At 40.6% G+C, this 19,699-nt stretch overlaps 1 protein-coding gene across 11 annotated transcripts in view; it reads right to left on the bottom strand.

Moving 5' to 3' along the window:
- The window catches only part of MPP7 (MAGUK p55 scaffold protein 7), a 284,418-nt gene that overhangs the window by 100,784 nt on the left and 163,935 nt on the right, over positions 1-19,699 (bottom strand). For all 11 annotated transcript variants that reach the window (XR_003003786.1, XM_024750109.1, XM_024750112.1 and 8 more), the window contains 2 exons: positions 12,548-12,625; positions 10,156-10,236 (listed from right to left, as the gene is read on the bottom strand). Coding sequence is in view for 9 of the 11 variants with exons in the window: in XM_024750109.1 (XP_024605877.1) it covers positions 10,156-10,236; positions 12,548-12,625 (159 nt within the window). In the remaining 2 variants the exon portion in view is untranslated. The remainder of the gene's footprint in view (positions 1-10,155; positions 10,237-12,547; positions 12,626-19,699) is intronic.

Below are 19,699 nucleotides of genomic sequence, written 5' to 3'. Positions count from 1 at the left end.
TGTCTCATACCCACTGTCCTCCTCACTCAGTTTAAATACCTGGCTTCTTTCTCACAGAGGCGTGGCCAAAACATCTAATATAAATGTAGACCCCCGGGTTACGTGATCTCATAGCACCATCTTCTTTGCCTTCATACATGCTCATAATTTTTAACCATGTTTCCATTTTTATGTACATATATTTAATATCTGCTATCTACTGAAACAGAAGCTCCAAGATGGCGAAGAAATGGCATCTAAATTAAGCTTTCTTATTGACTATACCATATATACAGAAAAGCACACAATGCATAAGCATACTGCATGAAGAATCTTCAAAAATGAATATGTCCCTGTAAATGTCACCCAAACGAGAAACACAACATTAACTGAGCCCCAGGGGCCCCTAAATAGGCTCCTTCCTAGTCACCGTGGCCTCTATTCCGCTGAAGGTGGTAGTTTTGCCTCTATTTAAATACCGCATAATGGGATCTTCCTTTTTTCCCTGACATTAAGTTACTGAGGTTCATCCATGCTGTTACTGGGAGCCATTCCTTTTTTCATGGTTGTACAGTACTCCAACATATACATATTTCATAGTTTCTTTACCCATTATGCCTCTGAGGGACATTTAGGCTGTTTTCAGCTCTTGGCTATCACAAACAGTGCTGCGGTAAACAGTTCATATCAGCTGATGTATACACACACAAATCTGGGTTAAGTATATTTAAGGGTGGAAGTCTAGGTCATTCAACACAGGCAGACGAGGCAAAGTGGTCGTTCCAGCTACTCTCCCACCAACAGCTTATGTGAGTTCTAGCTGCATCAAGGGATCCGACAGTTTACAGTAGTTTAAATTTGGCCATTCTGAGTATACAGTGTTATCTTCTCGCGGTTGAAATTTCATCTTTCTTATAACTCATGATATCTTTTTTCTTTGCTGTTCAAATGAAAGCATTTCTTTTTATAAATGTTTTTCTCCAGCCAGTATATCTCTAATTGCACTTAAGAAACAGAATTTTAAAAAAAAAAGTCTGTATTTCATCTTGTGCCAAGTTAAAAGAATATCCAGTAGCTTCCACTTCTTGTTTTAGACTGTTATTACCATTACTTTATATTCTCTTGGTATAAAAATATGCTTTAAAAAAATCCCAAACTAACACATAAACAAGCAACACAGGTACCAGCATATCCTTATAAACATAAACACGACCGATGCTCACAAGTCAGGCAAGACAGGAATGGCATCTTGGATGCTTGATTCATGGATAGCGGCAGGCAGTGCAAGAAAGCTTCTGGAAAACCGTCAGTCCTGGTTTTCAGCACAGGAGAACCTCTCATTTCACGGTGCACGTTTCACAATATTACAAAACCACCACCTTGTCTACTTGATTAAAACCAGGGGAAAGGGACAATGTTCCTGGGGAGTGACAAGGCACAGAAGTGCCCTGGGGCCCCGCACAGCCAGCGGGCCCAGCCCCGCAGTCTGACCAGAGGCCTGGGACCCGCTGCCAGATGCTGACCTCTGCAGACGCAGCGAGGGTTTCCATGGACTTCAGGAGCGCGTGTCCCCGGCGTGGATAATACACTCTAACGACGATCAAGTGGGGGAAGTGAGCTCCTCTGAATCATGCGTGGGATCGGTTCCAGACTCAGTGGAACGGCCATCCGCTCCAGGGCCTGGACTTCAGGTGACAGGCTGAACGGCGGAGGGTCTTCCTCTCTTTTGTCAGTGCAGTTTCTCAGCCTCCTGCTGCTTCTTCTGCTGTTCTAACTTCTTTAATGTAAACGTCAATTGTCTGCTGCCAACCGTGGTGTCCGATACACCCAATGTCCCATTTTTCGCTTGGAGTTTCAACCGGTCTTCAAGGGTTTTATTCATCACGATACCTTCTTTCGTGAAATGCCTGTTCAAGATCCTTGCACAGTGCTCTCTGTTCCATCTGTCTTTTTCTTCCTGACCTGTAAGAGTTCTTTATAACGCGCTGGATCCAAGCCTTTGTCGGTTACAGGTGCCACAACTGCATTCTCCCACTTGGTAGCTTTCACTTTCTTATTAGTGTTCTCTGATCAAAAAAGGATCCAAATGAATGAACCCAATAATATTTTTTTCCTTTATGGTTGGTGCTTTTCTTGGTATCCAACAAAGTTTCAAAGGGAGAGAATGAAGAGCGTCATCAAATGATAAAATATTATCTGAAGACATAATAGCTGCAAAGTTTTGACAACTGATGAGAAACACAGTCTGAAGATTCAGGAACTCCAATGGATCCTTTAGGAAGCAGGAACAATAAAAATTAACCCACGCTTACATACATCATAGTGAAATGACAGAATACCAGAGACAGAAAGTAGTTCTTAAAAATATCAGAGAGAAAAACACAGATCATCAGGAAGGAAAGAAGAAAAAGTAATTGAGAACTGACTGATCAAGCAGCAAGACCACTGGAAGATAGTTAAAACACCTTGGAAGTGCTTAGGAAAAAAAGAACAGTCAGCCCAGAACTGTGCATCCAGCAAAAGTACAGTTCAAGAATGAGGATGAGAGGGCTTCCCCGGTGGCGCAGTGGTTGAGAGTCCGCCTGCCGATGCAGGGGACACGGGTTCGTGCCCCGATCCGGGAGGATCCCACATGTCGCGGAGTGGCTGGGCCCGTGAGCCATGGCCGCTGAGCCTGCGCGTCCGGAGCCTGTGCTCCGCAACGGGAGAGGCCACAGCAATGAGAGGCCCGCGTACCACAAAAAAAAAAAAAAAAAAATGAGGATGAGAACCAAGGTGAAGTTAACAGGAACCCACTGGAGAAAACTTAAAAAAAAAAAAAAAAAGATAATGAAGCAATGGTTTTTGAAGACACTGGACATGAGACAAGGAAAGACAGTGACCACTGAGAGATCGGAAACAACTGCGAACCCTAAGACTGCCCCAGCTTCCCGTCTAGAGTGAATTTCCCGCTATGCCAGGGGGAGAAGGAACCCAGGACAGCAGAGCTGGGAACCTAGGGAGATCAAGGGGCTAACGTTCTCAGGGAAGGGATGAGAATGGAGAGAGCTGCACAGACACAGAGCTCCTTGAGTCCTTCGCCAAGGCTCGCATACGGAACAACCGCCAGGAAGGGTTAGAGCAGTAGTTTGGAACTGAGGGCAATTTTACTCCCCAGGAGCCATATGGCTGTCTGGGGACATTTTTGGTTTGTAACAATTCAAGGGATGCTATTGCTGTCTAGTGCACAGAGGCCAGAGATGCTCCGAGGCATCTGATACCACAGTAGACAATCCCCTCCCCACCGCCAAATAAGTATCCAGTCCTCAAATTTAAATAGTTCCAAGGTGGAGAAACCCTGCATTACAGGAAACAATCCCCGAGGCCTGCACAGGGCAGGAATAGCTCCTGTTCCCACCAGTTACAAGGAAAAGCTTCACAATTCACAGGGCATTGAGGAGAGTTAACAGAGGGGTACTTTCTTAACAGCAGGAAATAATTAGCCCAAGATTAAATGCTGCTAAGATCTCACCTAACAAAGCTTAAAAGCAAGCCTCAAAATAACTTAATTGTGTAATTTAAACTCAAGAATATTATCTATAAATATACAAAAATATCCAGCATCAAAAAAAGTAAAGTCACAATGACTGACAATCAACAATTACTAGGCATGTACAAAATCAGCAACTACAATGCACAGTGATGAGAAATATAAAACTAGACCCTGAAAAGTTACATGACAGAATTATGTAGAACCAAATCCTGAAATTACAGAAAGATCACAGAAAAGGAAATTAACAGTTACTACTAATTCCAAATGTTCAAAAAGCCAGAAGAAGGGCTGAACAGGAGACTTGGCATATACAAAGAAGATTCAGACCAAGCTTCTACAGATAAAAGGTGAAAATATATTTCATTCAGTACACTGAATAAGATTAACACTTGTAGGCAAAGCAATAAAACTACTGAAACACATGAAACACAAAGAGAAAATATAATGAAAAATTATGAACATTTATTGAGCTGCGGGACTTCGATGGTCTATTATATGCACCTAACTGGCATCTCCAGAGACAGGAGAGGTGTTAAAAAAAATCTGAAGAAATATGGCAGAAAATATTCCAAATTTGATGGAAACAAAAAAGTCCGTATGTTTAAGAAGCTCAATGTATCCAAGCACAATAAACAGAAAAGACATAACACCGAACTGCTTAAAAGCAGTGAAAAGGGGACTATCTTAAAATCAGCCAAAAAAAAAAAAAAAAAAAAAAGCACACCACAAGACAATGGAGCAACATCTTTAAAATACTCAAAGAAAACTACTGTCAGCCTAAAATTCTATACCCAGCAAAAATACCTTTTAAAAAGAAGGAATACTGAAGACTTTTTAAAGACATACAAAAGCTGAAGGAATTCATCACCAGCGGACTTGCATTACCAAAAATGTTGTAAGAAGTTCTTTCAGACAAGAGGAATGACTGCAGATGGGAACACAGAAGCGCACCAGAAATGGCTGTTATCTGTGTACCTAGCGTAACTATCTTGCACACGGCAAGAATAACAGGGAATGCTAATGCATATATTACATAATAAAGTGAATATTATAGTTGATACGCATTGTTAGAACACCAGCTACTATTTTTCCTCCTTAGCTCTGCACTTTCATATCTGGATTCCAAAAAAAATAATTTACAGATATCAAGTTCATTATTTTTAACAGCTTTGCTTTATAAATAGTTTTGGTTAGCAACATTTTTATTTTGGACAACTAAAAGTAACTTTGTATTCCATTTTCCTGTTTTAACTGCAGCAACTTTATTCTTCACTATACAGACATTCTTTCAGGAGGCAGTACCTAAATGAAAATTGTGTTTCCATATGCCACTGATCACAGCTGATGGGTTTACCTGTCGCTTAGAGGAATCTACAGGAAATTGAACACTGGGCTTTGTAACTCATCGGGCTCCCAAGCTCTCCCTGCCTTAGACCCCCTGGAGTCAATTCTATGCTCTAAATATCTGTCAGACCCTTAGAATTAAGCGTCTGACTCATAAGGATGAGTAACACTGATTTATTCTTCCAGAAGGAAGCTTAACTTTGCCATTTATTATGCTTTAATGAAATCTCATCCATTCCGCATGCCCGGGCAGTGAGTAATTTCTGGTAAGTGAATGTTTTGGAAAGCTGAAAAATTACAACACATCTTTCTATTTTATTGCCTTTCAAAAAATCTACCAAATTTTCCCTGACTTCCTAAATTATAATACCATGTTCTAGAGATGATGTCACCTCACTTTTATCAAAAATGAGCCACTGAATGACAACTCAGAGAGGATGATTTGCCTTTAATGTGGCGATGCGATGCCTAGGAGTGGTTTTTATTTATTGACGATTCTCTTTGCTTTCCCCGGAAACAAAGTCTCTGTAGAGACCAACGTCCCTTCTGCAGCGCCCCCTAAATGGCCCGTGCTCCTCCCCTACTGCAGCAAGCTTTAGAATCTGTTACATCTACGCAGGCCTCTTGTGACTCTGTCATTACCTTCTTCTCACCATGTGGTTTCTTTTATACTTCGTTATTTTTCCTGGACTGTAAGATTTGGACAATAAGACTGGATTTTGTAGACATTATTGAGTAATAATAATTATTTTTTTTGTATATGGCAACTGACCAATTCAAAGTTTTAAGGACTGGGTGTATTCCAATACAGTAAGTAGTGTATCCTATTACCCTACTTATAATGGGAAAAAATGTATATGTAATATTTCCTTACACAAAAAGGAATGAAAGGTAATGCAGCCAATTAAGAGTAGTTATCCCTAAAGATATATGAACACACAATTCACAGAAGAAATAAAAAGCCATTAAGCATATGAAAGCAATGCTCATCTTCACTAATAAAGCAACAAGGATAGGGACTTCTATTTTTAAATTTAGATTCAAAACACAGTTATGTATTATCCAAAATTCTTTTCTGTTTAATTTCAAAAGTTTTTATCAAGTCACTTTGGAAAAGGTAAAAATTAAAGTCAGAGTAATAAACTATCACATCTTATTAAAGACAATATCATAAATCAGTTATAAAGATAAGTTATTCCTTCCAACCTCATGTATGGATTGTTTTTTTTAACTTTTCATGTGTGTGTGTGTCCATCTGCCCCTGAGGCTGTAAATGCTTTTATTCTATCCCATGATTATGGTTCAGTTTTTACACTTCCATCTTTAATCTACTTGGAATTCATTCTAGTAGAGGTCTTTCTTATTTCTCCCCAAATAATTAACCAGCTGTCCCAACACCGCATACTGAATTTACATCCAATCCCACCCATCCCCCACTTCCTTGTCTCCATCCTCACAACCTTCGTTAGGACCACAGTCACGCTGCACCCACATTATTTCTACAGGCTCCCAGCTGGCCTTCCCCCCGGGGAACTGCTGTGTACACTACGCCACGGTGATGGCACTGCTTGCTTGTTTAAATCCTTCCAGTGACTTTCCACTGCTCTCAGGATGGAATTCAAACTTTTTCATATGCTCGCGAGTACAGTGGCCATATGATTTATCATCTAAATAAGGAAACCACCGAAATTAAAAGGGAGGCTATTAATATTAACCACGCTGGAACTACAGGCAAACACCAGGCCGTCCTGGGTAACCAGGAGGTCGGCCCCGACTCGCAGCTCTACTGTCCAGCCCCTCCCCTCCCTCTTTCACACGCCGCCGCTCGGCCACACTAAGTCTACGTTACGCCCTCAAATGTGACAAGTTATTTCCTTTGTAGGACTTCATACCGGAACCCTTCATTTCTCACCTCCCCCGCAGACTCACCCCTCACTCCTCTGCCCCTCTGGTCACCTCACACCAGCCTTCAGGCGTCACCGGGCACAAACCATCTCCTCTGCAGTCCTCTTCAACCCGCCCGCACCCAGCCTTGGTGCCGGCTCCGCTCCTACGTGTTCCACACTATTTCTGGGTGTTCCCTCTCTTTATCCCCTATTTCTATCACCTTCATTAATCTTCATGTATCTTCATACATCTTCCACAAGTTCCAGCTATAGGGACTGGCAGAGTAGATGCTCAATTTATGTAGGAATGAATGAATGAAGATCCAACTCTGGTGACATCTACAAACTACCAAAGAAAGTTTTAATGCTTTTCAAAACGAGTTGCCTACAGAAAGCACGTATTATCATTTCATAGTTGGCTACACACTTGGTGGTATATACCTATGTGTGTTTTTAAAAAATCATTATTACTTTGGAGGTACACTTCAGGTTTCCTTTCAGTATTGTGAATTAAATATTCTCAATGGAAGGGCAATCTTCAAAAAGTAAATAATTAGTTCCCTTATCCACTAAAATTTAAGGGCAATATTCAAGTTAACACCTTGGAATTACATTTTTCACATTTTAACTGTCAGTTCAATGAACAATTCATGTATACATGTTATATTCTACTGTACCTTGCTTCTGCTCTTAAAAAAAAGAAAAAAAGCAAATATTTTCATTTATTCTAAGACAAAAAGGAGTATTTGATCACATTCTGAAATAGCTTAAAACTTATTTGGAGACTGCACTTCTTAAAGTAATCACCTTCAAAAGTGAGATAGTGATGGCTGTTAACATAACTGATTTCAAGGAAAGCAATGTTAAATGTTAGGTCAAACTGGGAAGAAAAGTATTTTCTTCCCAAGACTGGTGAACTAGAAATCGCCATTGTCGACTGTACCGTCGAGTGTCTGCAATGTCACCCACTTTCTACACGTTATTTCCTGAACACACACCTTTCACGCTGACTTCTCACCATTCCTTAGTCACACTGCTACGTACACGTGAAAACAGACAGAATTGTCTGTCTGAGGTATTTTTGCCATAATGAAGTCTAAGTGCTCAATTAAAAGCCGCGTCCTATGGTGCTGCACGGCGTCATCGTAAAGGGAAGAAAACCCACATTTCTCCTCCTTCTGGAGGAGTTTCTCCTTCCTTGCTGTGTTTCTCTCCTGCGCGCTTCCTTTACTGCTCACACAAAACAAAATTCTGATCACCAAACGCGTGACGGGTTTTCTCAACACCAAGCAATTCTCTGTGACACCACCTGGGCGTCCTACAGTTCAAGCCAATGCTGAGGTCATCTTCCCAGAGACAGCGTCAGCTCCCACAGGTTGAGGGCTCAATCTCCCCCCCCCCCCCCCCACACACTTCAGACACCAGTCACCACTCCAGGCTGCCACCTGTGTTTCTGACCAACCCCCTGCTTGGGTTCAATTAATTTGCTAGAGTAGGTCACAGGATTCAGGGAAACACTTACATGTACCGGTTTATTAAAGCATATGATAAAGGACTCAGATGAAGAGATACACACAGGGTAAGGTCTGGAGGGTAGGAGCGTCTGTTCCCGTGGAGGTGGGTACATCACCCTCCTGGTACATGGATGTGTCCCCGAGCCTAGAAGCTCTCTGAACATCACACTTTGGGGATTTTAGGGAGGCTTCCTCAAGTGGGCATAATCAATTCTTAACTCCATTTCCAGCCCCTCTCCCCTCTCTGGAGGATGGTGGCAGGGGTGGGATGAGGCTGAAAATTCCAAGCTTCTAATCGTGGCGTGGTCTTGCTGGTGACCAGCGCCCAGCCAGGGGCACACCCAGAGTCACCTCATTAGGACAAATGAGGTGAGGCTGAAAATTCCAAGCTTCTAATCGCGGCGTGGTCTTGCTGGTGACCAGCGCCCAGCCAGGGGCGCACCCAGAGGCGCCTCATTAGGACAAAGCTCCCTGTGCTCTAACCACTTAAAAATTTACAAGGGCTGGAGGGGACCTGTGTCAGGGACAGGGTCAAAGACAAAGAAATACAAGCGCAATACATGTTCCCAGTGTTCTTATCACTTAGGAAATTAACTAGGGTTTTATAAGCTTCGGGCCAGGAACCTGGGGCAGACACCAAAATGTACATATCTTCTCTTATCTCAGAACCATCTAAGGTCACACACCCCTCTCCGGCCAAATACCAGTTTCCATCCAGTATAACCTCTTTATTATTAGCTATTCCATTTCAAACACTCTTGAACGGAATACCAAAATCAGATCTTTTGTTTCTGGGGGGTCAGAAACATTCCTCTTTAATTCGTAAAATTCAAACCAAGATAACGCTCTCAGAAACGGAGCTTACCAAGCGCCTCGTGGGCACCCCTGCCACGCTCTGACTGACATCAACTTCCCAAGTGCAGTGTGAGAAGACATCTTCGGAGCATTCACGAATCTCCTCCTAGCTGCTCACTTTCTGTGCACTCCGTCTTCAGCATCAAGCGGCCTTCCTGCACTAACCAGATCCGTATTCTTCTAGAACTAAAGTATAACCGATTTCCTCTGCACCCGTCAATTCCTCTCATATTATTAATCATAGTTCATTTATCCTTTACAGAAATACATTCATGTACTTTATATTTACTTACACGGTTTAGAAATCATGGTCCCTACATGTTCTCTCTTTATCTTTTATTTAATACTTTTTTGAATATCAGTTTAAGACCATAGATAGCACAGTTCCAAAGGAGATTTTTCAAAGAAGGTAGAAATAATCAGTTTTTGCATCTAGATGGACATTTTCATTCAAAAGTCTATATGTGCTTGACAGAAATCATGACATAACTGATCATTTTGATTACATAATTACTGATCTATAGGTAATTCTGACTCCTGGACAATATTTCACATACAAGTGCGGTAGTATCAAGTATAAAATGTATGGGTTATAGAATTTAATTCATTAATGACCTTAGAATTAACAGGAAAATTTCTAAATCACATCGTTGACTAATCACACCTGGAGGAAAAATAAGTGATAAACTTGTAAGAGAAACAGAGACTCGAAATGGATCTGCCAGTATTTTGCTGGTATTTACACTGGAAAAATGCTTTGCTCTGTAAAAATGGTATGATGCATTAAAACACAAATTGGCAGAAGAGGGGGCAGGAAATGGGGAGAGGAAGAGGAATGCTAAGACAGTCCCACAGAAAAATAGATACTGTTGTCAAATACACTGGCACACCATTAACTAGCCAAGCAAAATGGACCTAAACAAAATCGCTAATAGGTTCTGTATCCTGTATTCTTAACTTCTTTTAAAAGAAAAACGACCTTGAAGCTCCATTATATTTGCCAACTTAAACGGATATATTTATTACAGGTGTCGCACGTCCTCACCTTCACATTGGGTTTTGACAGTAGCTTCAACAGCTCTCTGATCTCGCTGTTTAACGGCTTGCTCTGAAGCTCCTCCGCCAGCTGCACGGGAGATCACATTGACACGAAGGACAGTTAGTAAGAGCAGGGGGAGCTCCACATGCGACAACTGAGAATCTCTCCTGCTACGTTTTCGGTGATTACGCACAAGTCAGCAGGAAAGAAAACAGACTGTCAATCGCTGCTCTTCTTTTGAGGCTCTTAGTAGCCCTGATCCCAGCCCAGGCTCTCAGCTGAGTACAACTCAAGAAATCACGTCGGCTAGATCACCTTCTGATTTACCGCACAGGGGGCAAATCCCAGCACTTCATCTACGACATGGTCTTTTGCATGCAGACAAAGGACCACTTGGAAAAAGCACTGGATCAGGCTTTGACATTGTACAAAAGAAAAACACAGAAAAGAGAACTTCTGAATGAGGTGGTGAAATCCACAGGGTTTCTAAAACCCCACAGTAGCTTGCTGTTTAGAGCTGGGGTAAAAAGAACTAGAATGCCTCTAAAAGAGCAAATGATCTGAAACTTTTATTATGCTTACCTACACAGTCTGTTAAATATAAAATAGGTTAATCATTAAATGACTTATAATAGGTTGACAGCTACGCTGCTACCTCAGATGCTGACTGCTCTCTACCACCGGGATTATAAATTCCCATTGCCGGTTCCAGCTGAAGCTAAAGAAGAAAGGGGTGGAGCTTGGAACCTGCCTTGTGTTCTGCATTAAGAGGCCTCCATCAAAATCTCTACTCAATCTTAGGCTATAAGAAGGATCATATCATTCTCATAAGAAGAAAAGCAAGATTCAAATAGAAAAAAAGATTAGAATTATGAAAAAATACAGCACAGAATGCAAAATATGTACATATACTTTCATTTAAAAACCCTTCTCAAAACACTGCATGAAAGTTCCATTTGCCCCTATAGTTTCTAACAAACTGAAAATAATTGCTCTTATCTCTGGAAAGGACTTTTCTCTAAACGAGGGGTGTAATATAAATTATACACAAAAAATAAAATCAGATAAAATTGATATATTCACTGACTACACTTCAAAAAGTGCTTTTCCTTTTTCAAGGTAACATTTTTTTACAGAATTTTTAACTTACAAAAAGACACAAAAGGCTCTCTGCACTCTTGAATCAAACATTTAAATATATTGCTCTGATGAATTACAAAATGCTAAGTTTATATTTACATAAAAATCTCTAATTAAAAAAAATGCAATATTGTTGTAACATGACTGGGCCTTAATTACATTGGTTTATAAATAAATATTTCCCCAAACCCTCAACAATAAATGTTTTAAAACTGGTTTTCAAGGCTCTCTGAATTGTCAAGTGTTTTGGTTCTGCAACACAGAGGTAAGCTTCTTCACAAAACATGTATATTGCAACATCCTTGTAATTTGTAATCTCTGTAGAAATGGAAGAAAAAAATGGGGACTAAACAGGTAACACACAACTTGGAGATACATTACACATGCTTTATTTTCTAAACTAGAATACACGGTATTAACAAAGAAAATCAACCCTTGAAGATGGTCAGTTTTTTTCATTATACCTACAGCCCTAAAATCTTCCTAAAAGGAACTATAGTTTGTTTTATTGTAATAACGTAAAAGATTAAAAACCAACAGAGGCTGTAGGGTGTCACTAAAAGCAGCCTCCACGCCACATGTATTTCTTGTCCAGCTTAGTGTCCCCTGTAGTTCATCCAGGTCTGTGCTCAGTTCATCTGAGTCCAGAAGTTAACTGGAGAAACAGCGAGTTAGTTCCCTGACCCAGATTTAAAATAAAATTATAGCTACGGAAAATTAACTACTCCATCAATGCCAGCTGCTGCTCAAATTTATTTTTCGGTTATGAAGGTAATTTGGAAAGGTCTAATATCCATAAATCTCTACTATGCTTTACAATCCATTTAAAAAACAACCCTGACTTTTTACGTATTTCGTCCGCCTCATTCCTATGCCAGCGTCTGTCAGTTTCAAGACTGCCAGCGACACAGCTGTCTTGTCTCTATTTCTCCAAAGCTTTTCTCTTGCCTGTGACTTTCTCGGACTCTAACAGCTGAGAGCATCTCTCCCCACAGAGGCACAGACTAAAATTTCTATTTTGTAATTACCAAGGCAGGACAAGAGGGTTATCTCCATGCAAAATCTTTAGGACAGGAAAGTGAACAAAAATCAGCCTAGTGTCAGCGTAAACTCAGGGATGACAGGCCTTTTGGAGATATTTGCAACTTCTTTCGGTTTTCACTCCTAGGATCACACATCTCTGTCTGCACTAGGGTGAGTCCTGCCCCCAAGGGGCCGCGAAGGACGAGTCCCCCTGAGCTCAGAAAGGCACACTTACGTCACCAGCTAAGGCTGCCGCACCCTGGAGGATGGGCGTGGGATTCTGCTTCTCGTAGTAGTGAAGCTTCTCGTGAATCTGGAAGGGAAGCAAATGCACATAAGCTCACCTGCCAGCAGGCAACCTGAGACATTCAACTACTTGGATCGTTTCAACAGCAACTGATCTACTGAACATTCTACACATGTTTCTGTAAACCTACAGATGACAAAGAGGCGTGCCTAATTCATCTACTACTGTGCTTCAGTGTTTGTAACAAGAAGTCAAACTGGGGGGTGGGATCATCATTAAACAGAAACTGTGTTCCCCAAACAAACATTAGCTTTATAAAATCTTTAATTTCTAAAACATAATTGCTTCAATACTTCGAGCGGCGGTTGTAGGTTATATACCTGCTAAAAACATAAGTTATGATTAAAGCAAAGCAAGAAGCTGGCAGCCATGTTCTGACAATTTGGTGTGTAATAACCACCCAGAGCAAAGAACCAGGCGTCGTGCAGACCGAGGGCCAGCGCTCCCGGAAGACCTCACGGAGCACACAGCTCCCTTCACTTCTTCTCGCTTTTCCTTTCTTCCAAATAGTCAGCTTCCCCCCACCCATTCAAATTTCTACAAAACAAAGGGATTTCTCATAACTAGAGACATCTCTCCTAACTATTCAGCTTCAATTTTTCATTTTGTAAAACCAGTAAAATTCTATTAATACAAGATAATTTTGTCCGTTTCCCATCACCATGACCAAAGAAGCACAAAGGCAAGAATACATTTTAATGCATCAGAAGACTAACTGAGTTCATTTTAAAAAACCTAGAATGATAGCTAAGAATGAGGGGAGCTTTGACAAACTTGTAACTGTTGGCACCTAGTTTAATCTATTTCAGCTCTTACACAGAGGCCCTTAAATTTTTTTTTTGAATTTTATATTTTTAGACAGCAGGTTCTTATTAGTTATCTATTTTATACAAATTAGTGTATATATGTCAACCCCAATCTCCCAGTTCATCCCTCCACCACCCCCCCACCCGTTTCCCCCCCGGGTACCGTATGTTTGTTTTCTACATCTGTGTCTCTATCTCTGCCTTGCAAACCGGTTCATTTGCACCATTTTCCTACATTCCACATATATGCGTTAGTATACGATATTTGTTTTTCTCTTTCTTACTTCACTCTGTATGACAGTCTCTAGGTCCATCCACATCTCAACAAATGACCCAATTTCGTTTCTTTTTATGGCTGAGTAACATTCCATTGTATAGATGTGCCACATCTTCTTTATCCATTCGTCTGTTGATGGGCATGTAGGTTGCTTCCATGACCTGGCTATTCTAAATAGTGCTGCAATGAACATTGGGATACATGTGTCTTTCTGAATTATGGTTTTCTCTGGGTATATGCCCAGTAGTGGGATTGCTGGGTCATATGGTAATTCTATTTTTGTTTTTTAAGGAACCTCCATACTGTTCTCCATAGGAGCTGTATCAATTTACATTCCTACCAATAGTGCAGGAGGGTTCCCTTTTCTCCACACCCTCTCCAGCATTTGTTGTTTGTAGATTTTCTGATGATGCCCATTCTAACAGGTGTGAGGTGACACCTCACTGTAGTTTTGATTTGCATTTCTCTAACGATTAGTGATGCTGAGGAGCTTTTTAGGTGCCTCTTGGCCACCTGTATGTCTTCTTTGGAGATCTGGAGGTTAATCCTTTGTCCGCTGATTCGTTTGCAAATATTTTCTCCCATTCTGAGAGTTGTCTTTCATCTCGTTTAAAGTTTCCTTTGCTGTGCAAAAGCTTTGAAGTTTCATTAGGTCCCATTTGTTTATTTTTGTTTTTATTTCCATTACTCTAAGAGGGGGGTTAAAAAAGATCTTGCTGTGATTTATGTCAAAGAGTGTTCTTCCTATGTTTTCCTCTAACAGTTTTATAGTGTCCAGTCTTACATTTAGGTCTTTAAACCATTTTGAGTTTATTTTTGTGTATGGTGTTAGGTAGTGCTCTAATTTCATTCTTCTACATGTAGCTGTCCAGTTTTCCCAGAACCACTTATTGAAGAGGCTGTTTTTTTTCCATTGTATATTCTTGCCTCCTTTATCAAAAATAAAGATGACCATATGTGCGTGGGTTTATCTCCGGGCTCTCTCTCTTGTTCCACTGATCTATATTTTTGATTTTGTGCCAGTACCATATTGTCTTGATTACTGTAGCTTTGTAGTATAGTCTGAAGTCAGGAAGTCTGATTCCCTGCATCTACTGAGATGATATCATTTTTATTCTTCAATTTGTTAATATGGTGTATCACACTGATTGATTTGCACATATTGAAGAATCCCTGCATCCCTGGGATAAATCCCACTTGACTGTGTATGATGCTAAATTTAATGTGTTGTGGGATTCTGTTTGTTAGTATTTTGTTGAGGATTTTTGCATCCATATTCATCAGTGATAATGGCCTGTAATTTTCTTTTTTTGTAGTATTTTTGTCTGGTTTTGGTATCAGGGTGATGGTGGCCTCAGAGAATGAGTTTGGGAGTTCCTTCCTCTGCAGTTTTTTGGAAGAGTTTGAGAAGGATGGGTGTTAGCTCTTCTCCAAATGTTTAATAGAATTCACCTGTGAAGCCATCTGGTCCTGGACTTTTGTTTCTTGGAAGATTTTTAATCACAGTTTCAATTTCATTACTCGTGATTAGTCTGTTCATATTTTCTATTTCTTCCTGGTTCAGTCTTGGAAGGTTCTAAGAATTTGTCCATTTCTTCCAGGTTGTCCAGTTTATTGGCATAGAGTTGCTTGTCGTAGTCTCTTAGGATGCTCTGTATTTCTGTGGTGTCTGTTGTAATTTCCCCTTTTTCATTTCTAATTTTATTGATTTGAGTCCTCTCCGTTTCTTGATGAGTCTGGCTAAAGTTTATCAATTTTGTTTATCTCCTCAAAGAACCCGTTTTTAGTTTTATTTATCTTTGCTATTGTTTTCTTTGTTTCTATTTCATTTATTTCTGCTCTCATCTTTACGATTTCTTTCCTTCTACTAACTTTGGGTTTTGTTTGTTCTTTCTCTAGTTCCTTTAGGTGTAAGCTTACATTGTTTGACATTTTTCTTGGTTCTTGACGTAGGACTGTATTGCTATAAACTTCCCTCTTAGAACTGCTTTTGCTGCATCCCATAGGTTTTGGATCATGGTGTTTTTGCTGTCATTTGCCTCTAGGTATTTTTTGATTTCCTCTTTGATTTCTTCAGTGATCTCTTGGTTATTTAGTAACGTATTCTTTAGCCTCCCTGTGTTTGTGTTTTTACGTTTTTTTTCCCCTGTAAATTTCAAATCTCATAGCATTGTGGTCCGAAAAAATGCATATTGATATGATTTCAATTCTCTTAAATTTACCGAGGCTTGATTTATGACCCAAGATGTGATCTATCCCGAAGACTGTTCCATGTGCACTTGAGAAGAAATGTAATCTGTTGTTTTCAGATAGAATATCTGACAAATACCAATTAAATCTATCTGGTCTATTGTGTCATTTAAAGCTTGTGCTTCCTTATTAATTTTCTGTCTGGATGATCTGTCCATTGGTGTGAGTGAGGTGTTAACGTCCCCCACTATTATTGTATTACTGTTGATTTCCTCTTTTATAACTGTTAGCATTTGCCTTATGTATTGAGGTGCTCCTATGTTGGGTGCATATATATTTATAATTGTTATATCTTCTTCTTGGATTGATCTCTTGATCATTATGTCCTTCCCTGTTTCTTGTAACATTCTTTATTTTAAAGTCTACTTTATCTGATATGAGTATTGCTACTCCAGCTTTCTTTTGATTTCCGTTTGCATGGAATATCTTTTTCCATCCCCTCACTTTCACTCTGTATGTGTCCCTAGGTCTGAAGTGGGTCTCTTGTGGACAGCATATATATGGGTCTTGCTTTTGTATCCATTCAGCGAGACTGTGTCTTTTGGTTGGAGCATTTAATCCATTCACATTTAAGGTAATTATTAATATGTATGTTCCTATTCCCATTTTCTTAATTGTTTTGGGTTTGTTTTTGTAGATCCTTTTCTTCTCTTGTGTTTCCCACTTAAGGAAGTTCCTTTAGCATTTCTTGTAGAGCTGGCTTGGTGGTGCTGAATTCTCTTAGCTTTTGCTTGTTTGTAAAGCTTTTGATTTCTCTATTGAATCTGAATGAGACCCTTGCCGGGTAGAGTAATCTTGGTTGTAGGTTCTTCCCTTTCATCACTTTAAATATATCCTGCCACTCCCTTCTGGCTTGTAGAGTTTCTGCTGACAAATCAGCTGTTAACCTTATGGGAGTTCCCTTGCATGTTGTTTGTCGTTTTTCCCTTGTTGCTTTTAACAATTGTTCTTTGTCTTTAATTTTTGTCTATTTGATTACTATGTGTCTCGGTGTGTTTCTCCTTGGGTTTATCCTGCCTGGGACTCTGCACTTCCTGGACTTGGGTGGCTATTTCATTTCCCATGTTAGGGAAGTTTTCGACTATAATCTCTTCAAATATTTTCTCAGGTCCTCTCTCTCTCTCTTCTCTTTCTGGGACCCCTATAATAAGAATGTTGGTGCATTTAATGTTGTCCCAGAGGTCTCTTAGGTTGTCTGCATTTCCTTTCATTCTTTTTTCTTTATTCTGTTCCATGGCAGTGAATTTCACCATTCTGTCTTCCAGGTCACTTATCCGTTTTTCTGCCTCAGTTATTCTGCTATTGATTCCTTCTAATGTATTTTTCATTTCAGATATTGTATTATTCATCTCTGTTTGTTTTTTCTTTAATTCTTCTAGGTGTTTCTCCTTTAATTCTTCTAGGTCTTTGTTAGACATTTCTTGCATCTTCTTGATCTTTGCCTCCATTCTTTTTCTGAGGTCCTGGCTCATCTTCACTATCATTATTCTGAATTCTTTTTCTGGAAGGTTGCCTATCTCCACTTTATTTAGTTTTTTCTCTGGGGTTTTATCTTGTTCCTTCATCTGGTACTTAGTCCTTTGCCTTTTCATTTTGTCTATCTTTCTGTGAATATGTTTTTTGTTCCACAGGCTGCAGGATTGTAGTTCTTCTTGCTTCTGCTATCTGCCCTCTGGTGGGTGAGGCTATCTAAGAGGCTTGTGCAAGCTTCCTGATGGGAGGGAGTGATGGTGGGTAGAGCTGGGTGTTGCTCTGGTGGGCAGAGCTCAGTAAAACTTTAATCCTGTTGTCTGCTGATGGGTGGGGCTGGGTTACCTCCCTGTTGGTTGTTTGGCCTGAGGCGACCCAACACTGGAGCCTACCTGGGCTCTTTGGTGGGGCTAATGACAGACTCTGGGAGGGTTCACACCAAGGAGTACTTCCCAGAACTGCTGCTGCCAGTGTTCTTGTCCTCATGGTGAGACACAGCCACCCCCGGCCTCTCCAGGAGACCCTCCAACACTAGCAGGTAGGTCTGGTTCGGTCTCCATCCTGTCCCACGCTGCTCCTTCCCCTGGGTGCCTATGAGCACACTACTTTGTGTGGTCCCTCCACGGGTGGAGTCTCTGTTTCCCCCAGTCCTGTTGAAGTCCTGCAGTCAAATCCCGCTAGCCTCCAAAGTCTGATTCTCTAGGAATTCCTCCTCCGGTTGCTGGACCCCCAGGTTGGGAAGCCTGACGTGGGGCTCAGAACCTTCACTCCAGTGGGTGGACTTCTGTGGTAATAACTGTTCTCCAGTCTGTGAGTCACCCACCCAGTGGTTATGGGATTTGATTTTATTGTGGCTGTGCCCCTCCTACCGTCCCACTGTGGCTTCTCCTTTGTCTTTGGATGTGGGTATCTTTTTTAGTGAGTTCCAGTGTCCTCCTGCTGTTGACTGTTCAGCAGTTAGTTGTGATTCCGGTGCTCTCGCAAGAGGGAGTGAGCGCACGTCCTTCTACTCCACCACCTTGAACCAATCTCGGTGCCCTTAAATTTTTATGCTTGAAAACTTACTTTAGCCTCTTCTTATTTCCAGTTGAGGAGACTGCCCCCCACTATATATGAAAAACAGTTGTACCTCATGGTTTCCTGTTTTTAACAGGTATCAAGTAAAATCCTCTTTTAATTATGCTCAAAGCTAACCAAACTCTCTTGTAAAAAGTCTGGAAGACAGATTTTATTTTGATTAGGCAGATGCTATCGCTAAGAGAGGATTCTATTACCTTTTTGGCAACCTGGTGCCTAACGCAAAGCAACAGGGAAAGAGTTTTGACACTTATGATATTACCAGAATGATCAGGGCAACATTTTTACTTAATATCTTGGAAGCTTTCAACATTTATCATGTTACGGAAATAAATTTTACGGAATACAAGCCATGAAACAAGTAACAGTAGATTTGAAGAAGCTAACAAAATATAATCTAAAATGAAACCAACGGTCCTAAAAGCTAAATTAATTTTGCTTAAATAATTATCAAGAATTAAAAAAAAGAAAAAAAAAGAATTAGGTCACCTGAACATATACTATCATAGAATACTAAACTTACCCGCTCATAAAACTTATCTAACTTTATTGCAACTACCTGTTTAAGTGTCTGCCTTCCTGCAACAATAAGCCCCGAAGCTCATGTGCCTGTATTACCTCAGCCTAGTTATCAGGACTCTTCGTAACATGGTCTTCAATGAGTTTAGTATTTTAATTCTAAACTCACAAGAACACTAAAAGGTAGATAGCACTGTTGTTGTCCCAGTTTTACAGATAAACATATACACAGTTAAATCACTGGCTATGGTCCCACAAATGGCAGAGCTGGGATTTAAAACTCAGGCCATCTGGCTTAGCTTCAGGGCACTTAATCACCCCACTGGCCTCTCAGATCTTGTCTGCTTTCTCCACTGACCTCATTCACTGCTGAATGAATATGACAGAAAGGAGGCTGGATAGAGAGGTGACAAATCACAATGGCTGTTGCCATTGACAACAGGATGATTGACGGTTCCCGTCCCCCCCCCGCCCCCCCTTTGTTTTTCCCTCCCTATGGTTTCTACTTTTTCTAGATTTATTAAACTACTATAATTATAACCTAAAACTACATGCCCCAATTAAATACGTTATTTCTCCACTTAATTTGCTTCTTCTGAGTGCCTTTTAAAAACAGCTTCCTCTTTCTCCATCATCCTTCCAAGACCCTCACTCAAGGATACAAGAGCCCACCCTCCCCTG

This window comes from Neophocaena asiaeorientalis, unplaced genomic scaffold (genome assembly GCF_003031525.2).
Source record: "Neophocaena asiaeorientalis asiaeorientalis breed wild unplaced genomic scaffold, Neophocaena_asiaeorientalis_V1.1 scaffold4, whole genome shotgun sequence".
Lineage (NCBI taxonomy): Eukaryota > Metazoa > Chordata > Mammalia > Artiodactyla > Phocoenidae > Neophocaena > Neophocaena asiaeorientalis.
This window is presented reverse-complemented; position numbering and strand designations above follow the sequence as displayed.